The 11,089-nt window shown below is 35.7% G+C and overlaps 1 protein-coding gene across 2 annotated transcripts; it reads left to right on the forward strand.

Annotated features, from left to right (window-relative positions):
- The first annotated feature begins 596 nt into the window (after positions 1–596).
- LOC144359591 (neuronal acetylcholine receptor subunit alpha-9-like) lies at positions 597–10,366 on the forward strand. Of its 2 annotated transcripts, none has more exons than XM_085499572.1 (6): positions 597–742; positions 6,065–6,210; positions 7,508–7,552; positions 8,110–8,219; positions 8,360–8,895; positions 9,082–10,366. In XM_085499572.1, the coding sequence occupies exons 1-6, from the start codon at positions 694–696 to the stop codon at positions 9,507–9,509; spliced, it is 1,314 nt and encodes a 437-aa protein (XP_085355698.1). In that variant the 5' UTR covers positions 597–693; the 3' UTR covers positions 9,510–10,366. The 2 variants fall into 2 exon arrangements, with proteins under 2 accessions (XP_085355698.1, XP_085355699.1); XM_085499573.1 differs by having other exon boundaries at positions 8,360–8,817.
- Positions 10,367–11,089: the final 723 nt, after the last annotated feature.

Genomic DNA, 11,089 nt, shown 5'->3' on the forward strand with positions numbered 1-11,089 from the left:
TATAGGTGAACAAATAGAGTTCTGGGTAAGTCCCGGACATATATATTGTATCAGTATAGTTGACAGACTTGTTTCCTACACTGACTTTTAGTCAATATTTGTCATCATTACAATTACAGATGTTACAGCACATATGGTTTAATTGTTTTAGTGAACAGTCTACGTGTATATATGTCTATATATTTTACCATTACATGCATCCCCGAACCAGCAAATATAATGGTGACTACAGAAATAACTATAAACACTTTTATGCAAATAAGCCAGAACGTTCTACGATGTTTTGTATACGCGCTAGCAGATTACGGTCAATACGTCACTTAGACATAGCAAAACAGATACATGGTATAAACAGGTTAGCCAATCTATAACCCTGCAACACAGTTTTAATTAAATTTGTGTAGTTATTTTTAATTGTTTCTCACTAAAAATGAACGAAATTCAATACAAATTCAGCACAATATTCGGAAAAATGAACTCATCATGCAAACAAATTCACACACAAATCAACCATTCGTATATTGATTCAGCCTACCAATAGATTTTAATACAGCGCATAATCATACTAATACGCCCCATTGTCGTCATTACGCGTGTGGTGATGTTGACGGTTTGAAATTCTGCAACAATTCTGAATTCATCCTAGTAGTACACCAAATTATATGACTTGTTTGCAAAACATCTAATTGGATTATGTTTTTTGCGTTGACATTGCTGCTCCTCGTGTCATCGCTGATGGCCGGTAAGTGTCATATCTTTGTATCTACATCCGCTGCATATCACAAACGACATCGATATTTGACGCATATTAATTCATGTATATAATACAATCTGTCCTAATGGAGGCCTATTATTTCCGTTTAATGTTATATTACATTTCCCCACGTGCAATACAATTCGAAATAATTAAGACAATTTCAGTAAAATATCTGCTTGTCACATCAATTACACTACCACATGTAAAAATTGTCCCTGATAATTAAAACGACTTATGGAGTGACGATAGTTGATAATTATAAACTAGTTTTCAAAACCACTCAATAAACTGAGCTTCGAAACTGTTTATGAACGACGTTAATATCAAGTTTTGAACAGAACCATGTTTTATTTATACATGGAGGCAATGTCTAGCAAGAATATTGGACACATAGTCAGACTGATGTTGGTTCGAATCTCTACAGTTCAAAATGTCGGGTACGGCACTTACTACTGCGCTTCTATCCACCCAGGAGGAAATAGGTATTTGCCTGCTTGGCTCAGATGCGCCTTCTCCGGGGACTTGGTGGGGTGCGTAAGCTTGAGTTTACCACACCTTATGGGGGAAGTATAAGAGAAAAAAAAAACATGTCGTAGCCCGTCAATTACGGAACCGAGATGACATACTCCTGTATTTTATATATGATATATATTCCTCATTTTCCGGCAATAATACAATTAACCAAACAGGATCCCTCAGAAACTCGCATATTTTGCAAGGAAATAATATCTCGTTAAGGAAAAGTTTTTCGAGGCTTTAATACTACGTGAAGCTGCAGTTAATAAAATCATACATTGAACACTTCGGCAATAATCTACTCATATTCATTTTATAAACCTCTATTTCGTTGTGCGTGTTATGCTGGTATGCAATTGGCCTGGCATTGATGACGTCAGTTCTAATAATAACATTGGGGCATAATGCCGTGTTGTAGGCGGAGTGTTGATTTGTCGAGAAACGGTCAGATAAAATGAAAAGAATTATAATATATTAGACCTAGAGCTATTAGACCTAGAAGGTGGTTTTATTTAACTTCTGAGACCAGGAGCTTTGATGCTTTCCAACTTTTCAATTATGTCTGGAGGTCAAACCAGAATGTCTTAAATGCGGCAGCCTGCTAGATAAACTCTTTTTGAGAGATGTTTATCGAACCAGAGCAAATACAAGACTGTCAGTATAGCCGACAATAAACTGATATAAACCGAATATCAGCTCACTGTTTTGAGGGAAAGCAAGAAGCTTGACTTTTGCTACCTTGTGCAGGGAATTTGCGACCAATTAATAACATCTGGCGATAAAAAACAACTTGTATGTGCGGCGGAATGCCCTATGTATCTGGTATAAAATGGCCTGTGAAGTAGACGACACATCCCTTTTTCATGCCGTAATTTTGCCTCTAGAGGGCTCTTCGATGTCGTCACCAGTGAACACTGGTAAATGAACCTATTCATTCTAGTACGTCAATTCCATAACTATTATAAGTACTTGATACTGACGGTCCAATAGTTAAAACATGGTGAGTTGTGCGTATGGATGCTATAACGATTTACAGGTGAACAATAACGCCACCTGAAGCCCTTGATATCAGCCTCGCTCTGGAGTTCCATTCATTGTATTCAAGCATTTAAACAAAACATGGCGGGCGATAACAACGCCACCTCAGTTTAGTCTTCATACACGTATGGCCACAGGACCACAAGTACTGACAACGATTGTTTACCAGTTAGTTAGTCCAACCGGATTTGTGGCACACGTGTGAACATGGTATTAGTCTATGTGAATTTAGCATACATGTGTAATGTGAATATCGAGACAGTTACGTGAAAAAGGCAATGCTGACTCATTTGGACAGAGAGCACGAGAAAAATGTTGATGTGGTTTTATCCCTTCACTAAAATCACTTTTAGCATTTCAACACCAGACATTACTGCAACATTAATATTCAGTTTGTGTGTGAACCATTCTTTTTAGACTGACATGTGACTTTCTCGCAATAGACAGCGGTGAGTCGTTTTCACAATACGTATCCTTCTGGTACGGTACGGTACGTCTGTGATCTGTGATCCATCAAGATATCAGTTTCTACACATAGTGCTCATTTTAATAAGGATACAGTGTATACAAAATATTTGTTCTTGACTGGCGATTGGTGACTGTTGTATGACAAAACTCACATTCCAAATTGATATGAAATCATCGTTAATAGACATTACCTTCAGAAAATGACCTGGGAGCCAAAACATAGTAACGTGAGTGATTAGGAGAGTTGTGCTATTAAAATCTCAAAAAAATTTATGAATTGGAAGAGCTATAATTATCTCCACTGGATTGTTACTTGTGTAAGTGATCGCCGAATAAGGAGATCAGTGTCTTTAGAAAGTAATAATTGGGTTGTTGGAAACGTGGGTGGTTCGTTTTAGGGAGTGGCATAAGTTACAGCTTATACCATAAATGCTGTGGTTCTGTATAGAATGGGGTCTGTTTGTATGCCCTCTGTTTTATAAAATATACTGTCGCAAAATATTAAGACTACAATGTGTAGTACAGACGCCACTATAATTACTGTATTTTCTCTATTAGAAGCGCACATACTGAAAGTTTGTGTTTATGCTAGTTCATTATAATATAATAATGACATATTTAGGTAAGCGTATGTCTAGCTGTACAGTAATAATAGTTTGCATATCTAGTGTTTCTAAAAGTTAATATTAGCTTAAAGCCCAACTGTCATCATGTCACATCCTGGTTGTTATGGCTAACATATAACAACTTATAACAGTGAACGTAGTAATGTTTGTTTACACAAAATCAAAACATGCACTGTACCACAATTTTGTCACTTACAAAAACAGAAATGCCTCAGTAATTGAGTCACTAAAAGAATAGTGCATGCATATAACTGCTATCTGTTAATGTTTTGATTATTAACACATAAAGTTGTTGCTAAAAAAAAACTTTTGCTATAGATATTTATATGATTATATTTAAATTCTCACATTCAGGTCTCAACGAAATAATGGAAAACCCAGTTAATATTTAAGTTGTAACCTGGACATATATACAATCACCTCCCACTCCTCCTCCCCAAACTCAAATTGCGTAGAGGCACACAATTGAAAACATACAAATTGTTCTGTTTCATCAAACTGAGATATGCAGCTCTATGATGTGAATATTTGTAATGACCACATTCATTTCACGCAACCAATCAAACTAAGATACCATATTTATTTCTTAAAGTAGATAAAGATACACTGAACATAGAAATTAAATTATACTAAATCGAGCGTATACGAGGGGCGTTCAATAAGTAATGCCCCTGACCCATTTCCTATAGCAAGAGTTTAATGTAACTTGTTATTAGTATTTCTCTACATAAGAACCAACCAGAGTTATGCATTTCTCCCATCGTTTGATGCAGCTATTTACACCGTTTTTGTAGAACACCCCTGGTTTGTATAATCACGTCGTAACTTCAGAAATCAAAGCTGCATCATTCCAGAAACGTTTTCCTTTTCAAAATCAACTTCATGGATGGGAAGTGATGAAAGTCAGAGGGTGCAAGGTCAGGAGAGTAGGAGGGATGGGTGAGGTTTTCATTGCCACATTTCATTGCCACTGCTTCTGATCTGGCGACATGCGAGTTGTGGACCGGAGCGTTGCCCTGCAGGAGGAAGATACCTTTGCTGATCTTGCCCCGCCTCTTGATATTGATAGCTTCATATGGGCATCATCACCATAAGTTTCTTTCATTTCATGAAAAGTGTCCTTTGGTATGCATCCTATCAAATACAAAAAAACGGTTCACTGCGCGACACTCAATAGTCTCCATTGCACACCTGACAAACCACAACTAGTAGTTTTTGCAACATGACCCAAAGAGATATAAATAATCACACATAATACATTTCATCTACATCAGACAACTGGAAGTTGGTCAGGGGCATTACTTATTGAATGCCCTCGTGTGTGTGTATTTGTGTTTCTGTTTACGCTTTGGGCAGTTGTTGAAAAAAACAGGGTTATTTTACATGTGTGTGATCCAAATTGTGACTGGTAGAATAGTACGATGTAAGATGTAATCTGGGCAGGGATTAACTTTTTACCCCCATTGTAACCTTTCACAATGTAGGACTCGATTTTTCAAAATAACTTCTTTTTATAAAAAAACACAAATATTTGTGGATTCCTTAACTCTTGGTAACCATGCACACGGTGGTGGTGTATTTTGTCTAAGAATTTTAATATTTCATGTTTTATAACCATAATTGTGCCCATCTTTATACCATTTGGGATTTTTACCGCAATACCTCATGACCAGACCTAGTTGAACACAATCTAAGGCTGAGGTGCCTTAAAGTCTCATCGTTCAGTGAATACATCTTGGGGAAGGAAATTATTTGTATGATAAGGCTCTTTAGTCCATTGGTGAATCCCCCCATCATTTGTGTGGTAAAGCTTCTTAGCCCATTGTTGAAGAAAGTTCCTCTCCATCACTTGTGAGTAAAGCTACCCACAATGGTTCATTTTTCTTCCTTGGGGAAAACAACAATAATTATACACATCGCAAATAATCAACAATCCGGAAGGAAAATCTTGAAATTATCCCGACGTACTTTGCGAACCAGACAATCATATTGCACTTAAAATGCATTTTTGTGGCAGTATGTCACGTATATATTGAATATTGTTTAAAATTAAATATTCCATCTCAGTCAATCCTAGGTCGGAGGGTTAGATTGCGGGCATATAATTATAGATAGTTAAAAACAACTTCCGGTGGCTATGTAAATGTGAACTTCAGAACATTATTGAGTAGTCTGAATTTAAAATTTTCGAATTTGTGCGGTGGAAAATAAAACGAAAATTATCCGGTTGAATTCAATCAGCTGTATGATATCCTGAAACTAGTTCGAAGCATATAATTGTATCTGAGTTTTGTTAACAGAAGCATAAAATAAACCTTGCTAAAGAAAATACGATCACTTGATTGAACTACCTCTCCCCCACAAAAAACAAACAAACAAACAAAAAAAAAACATTTTGAAGAGTCTGCAATATTATGAAGACTACCGTTGTCATGTGAACAGAGAACATTGGTCTAATCCTTTCTTCCGTATTTAAGATGCTGGAATTTTAAATCAGTGCATTGAGTGCATTTTCGATATTGAAAAACATTATTGTTTCACTATCGCTTTCGTCAAAAGATAGTTATTCGTCTTTGGTTTTGTTAGTGATTGGCTCTATGTTACTTCCATCAATTAACGCAATTTATTGGGATAACATAGTGTCGTGTTTTGGTTCCAGAATCCAGTGATGCTGGTGGTAACACTAATGCTCATCTAATCAATACACTTTTGAGCAATTATTCCAAATACACTCGACCAGTGTTCAACGCAACAACTACAACAATTGTGTCTCACCGTATACAGCCGATTCAAATACTTGATGTGGTAAGTAGCCAATTTTTCATTTAAATTTGATTCATATTTTATCCCATCATTCCCAATATATGGTTTTGTTACCAGCCTACAATTTAATATATAGCATAATATCATTACTATGGTAAATAAATTATAATAGTGCCAAAATAGTCAAAATCCACTAAAATTCAACCACCATTTTCTCAAAATTAGGCCGGTGATTCAAACCATTTTTCTTAAATCTATATGTAGCCCGAATTTATTCCAAATTTATTTTTTTAATTTATGAGTAGACTACTGTAAGATGCTTTGACTGTATGTAATTTGTTGATAATCACATACTCAGTAATTCATACCGATGGTGTACACATAAGGCAGTATAGGTATAAGTTTGGTGTGTATTCGATATAATGTACGCGTTCTCACTATTTTGGGGGTTTTATGTTTGGACGGGTAGTCAGATCTTCGTTTTATAATACAACTGCTATGTTAACTGTAACAATCTGACCCAACCTTAACCCCGAATTTCAAGACATCTGATTGTTAAATGTGAAATGGGAACGAAAATACATATTTACGTGTAAACAATACTTCGTCAATAGTTATTTGTATACTGGGACCCTAGAATATTCAGCAATATTCGATCACAATCAGAACCACCTGATTTAAGCGACAAACTAAGATTACACAAACTTGTATAAAACAGATTTTGTTTCGGGTCGGTTCGGGTCGAATCAGATTCGTTCGGTTCGGTTTATAACACTCTTACTCACGTTGGCACGCACAGTAGTATTATGAAGGTTTATATAAATTGTATATATATGCTAATAATGGAAACTATTGACCCTTATTGGACCAGATACCCTGTAATAGCGTTTTGAAAGAATCCAGTAACATCATATCTGATGCCATACATTTCGTTTACAACAACTTAGGCCCTGTGCAGATGAAGAACATTTCATGAATGCAACGTAGTATATTAGAACAAGTTTATTAAATCTTATCCTAAATTTAAAATAATGAAATTGTCGCTGAGCATAACTTTATGAGTAAATCATAAATTGTGTTATCATTTGATTCCATAATGCTCTGTGACATAAAGTCCTGAAAAATGAATGATCTCGAGAAAATAACAGTAGTTACATACTCCTGTATATTAACCGATATTTTAAACAAATGAGATATTTATATCCTCAACATTTCTAAATAGAATGTCGTTATTGAAAATACACATATCACTGCCTTAACTGGCAATGGAACACATCTAAGTACTTTGTTGATAAATCACAATTACGTCATAACAGCATTTAATATTCCTTGTTTGTAGGATGAGAAGAATCAAATCATAACACTGAAAGTTTGGTTAGTACTGGTAAGTTTATTTTGTTAACACTTTACTTCACATGTCACACCATGCCACCTTTGAACAGTCCACCCTTAACATACTTTACATCAATTTATTTATCATCGACAGATGCGTGAACCTAGTACCTATTGGGATTGATATTTCCAATTAAAAGATCTTTCATATGAAAAATTCTGTTTACAACTCCACTGAGAGGTGACTGGATCATATCACGATTTAAATCGTACTTTAAGTCAATGAACTTGCATTAAGCACTGACCTATTTTCTTAAGTACGACAGAAAATATTATGTTTTGTTCAGTTCTGGTGTCCTGGGAGGGAGCAGCAAAACGCTTTTACAGGAAAAAACGTGTAACATCGATGAATTATTTACGTTACTACATGTAATATTGTATTTTGAAGGTTTCTGAGTCCAAAAAAGTAAATTACATAAACCAAAAGAAAAAAAAAATCTCGGCGATACTGGTTGATGTTGCTATAAATATTGGCACTTACTAGTATATAAGTAAGCTAATCGAAGTTACATGAGGGGATAGGCTTATAAATAAATATTATTTTTTTAGAGATGGTATGACGAATTTCTTACATGGAACCCGTCTGACTTTGGAGGCATTACCGTAGTCAACATTCCTGTTGATCTGATATGGCAACCAGACATATACTTATATGGAAGGTACGTAACAGCAACATCAGTTATTATTTCTGATGTATAATGTACATTAATGTAATGTACATGAGTTCACTTTTAGTGTTGCTTGCATCACGAATTCCTACAGTTCAAGTTAAATTTCAACATGTCTGGTTTATTTGTAGTATATCAGAAGACTTCGTTAGACATCTTGATACCGACGTTCAGATATATCCAGATGGTCTAATAATTGCACCACAGCCTGTTATTTACAAATCAACATGTGAAATAGATGCCACGTTTTTTCCGTTCGACCAACAGGAGTGCTATCTAAAATTTGGGTCATGGACGTACGATGGATTTCGAATTGATCTCGACATTTTTCCAAATTCAGGGAGACTCGACAATTATATTCTCAATGGCGAGTGGCATCTTTTCGACATACCAATTGTTAAAAATGTATTTTTCTACATTTGTTGCGTTGAACCCTACCCTGATATCACATATACACTGATCATTCAACGCCGGTCTCGATTCTACATATACACACTGGTCATACCTGTGATTCTCCTGTTCATACTGGTCCTTGTTGGCTTCTACCTACCATCGAACTGTGGTGAAAGGATGACGCTGTTTGTTACAAGTATGTTGGCCCTAATAGTCTTCCTTACTTTAGTCACTGAATTTCTGCCACCAACATCAACTTCCACGCCATACCTGCGTAAGTATACTGCATTAAATCAGAACAATTTTATATATACCGGTGAAATAAGGCTTCTATATGTTACACATTGCTTTTTCCAATTGACTGACTTGTAATTTATCTTGTGATTTCGCAACTTATGTTATATAGAAATACAATAATTATATTAGTCATAATTTAAATGACAATGTTTGTTTATTACAGAACGTTACCTGTTAGTAATGATTGGCTTTGTAACAGCGGCATCGGTTTTGACAGGAATCAACATCAACATACACTTCCAGGCACCCGGATGTCCACCAATTCCTCAACAGCTGCAAAACGTGGCGTTCAATTATTTAGCCGTGGTTACTTGCATGCGTGGAAGAGTGAAAACATATTTGAATCAGGATGGAAAATATCAGTTGAGCGCCAAAGACTACAATAATTTTCAAGTAGAGGTTCATAAAAATTACCCAGCTCTGCCAGCGGAAAGTGAATCGTATAGTTATCGTGTTCAGGGTTGGCAATTATTAGCTCAAATCCTTGATAGAATATTGTTGATATGTTTTTCGTTAATATTCATAAGTATTACGGTGGGGATTCTTACTTTTCTGTCTGCTCGAAAATGGGAACCGTCACATGCTCACTAATATACCGTACTTCCCGAGCATAAGCCTCTCCTGGGTATAAGCCCACCCCTCTGTTTTTAGACATTCAACGAGTTGAGGCTATCCTCGAGTATAGGCCCAGGGTAGTTTTTCGTGCGTCAATGACATTTATTAAAATATGAATGTAAAAAGTGTATTTCATTGCATAATAACCGTGGTAGTTTGGTTCCTGCTTTTACGAGTGGGTGGTGGGCGAACGTACGGAACATGCTTCGCATCTTTTCTATTCTGTTATTTACTCAGATTGAACCCCGATGTTGCAATACTGAAGTAATCCATATTTCGTTTGAGTAGTAGCTTTCGAAACGCCAAAAATGTGATCGTCAAGTCGCGAAAGTTGGTCATTTAACATCGAATAATTTTCTGAATAATTGTATCCAAACTATTCTTCGACATGACTTATTGGCGACCGTGAAAGGTTTGAATACTCAACCCTCAGTTTACCTTTCGAAAATTGCGAATCGATAGCTTTTAGGGAATAAATCACCGTTTTGTGTCAGAATCAGTGTTAACAGATCGCATTATAACATTGCGGTAATTCACTTCACATTGCGTTGAAAAAATGACTTCGTCAATAATCGTAAAATTTCGTCTGTACGATTCAGCGTTTTGATTGGTTAACGAAAGCCGTGACTTGTTCGGTCAAATCATGATGTTAAAACACTATTACGAAAATTGCTTTGTATTGAGAGTTTGCATACAATCGAAAACATTCCACAACGATGATATTGATAAAGATCTTGCTTTCGACTTTTTTCCCACAGACCCTACCCATTTTTCACTGTAAATTCAGACGATATGTAAACCGTATTGTAATAAAATGTGTGTATTTTTATGAACATGTTTGTTTCTTCATTGTAAAAAGTGTCGTGGAAATCGTGACGACTCGTTTCGCATGTTTTTCTTCAAAACGACGTAATATTTCTCCGAGACCGGCACTGTTAACGAAAAATGTAATTTGGATAATTGTTCGTGGGTGGAGATAGTTACAATTTAAACGTTCTAAAAAATGAACTTTTCTGAAGCGGTCCTCGAGTATAAGCCCACCCTAATTTTCCCGTTTTTACATGTTCCGGCTCTCTGGGCTTTATGGTCGGGGAAGTACGGTAAAAGGAATGTTATATTAAAAAGGTTATACAAATTTTAATGTTATTTTTAATGTTATTGTTATCGTTATAAGTAATTAAATATAATATAGTTCCTATTTATTACGATCGAACTGGATTTACTCTAGTTTAATGTTTCATCGATAAATATAGGTAATGTAAATTAATTTGTGTAGAATATATGAATATGAATTCAAACAGTACACTGTTGCATCGACCTCCGCTGTGCGTCGGTCGACACTCCCGCTGTACTGTCTTCTTGCATACTTTATGAGGTATCATAGTAATAACCTCATATTATTACACCAAGGGTTTTGCACTACTAGCCTTAACCTTAACACTCAAAAAACATATATAATAAAATTGAACGCAAATAACTTAAATCCCTTACAGAGATGAACTGAGATGGCATCGATGTAATTTGCTGATGTAGACATTAGGATTTATACAAAAGCC

The sequence above is a fragment of the Saccoglossus kowalevskii genome, chromosome 5 (assembly GCF_978046115.1).
Source record: "Saccoglossus kowalevskii chromosome 5, keSacKowa6.1, whole genome shotgun sequence".
NCBI lineage: Eukaryota > Metazoa > Hemichordata > Enteropneusta > Harrimaniidae > Saccoglossus > Saccoglossus kowalevskii.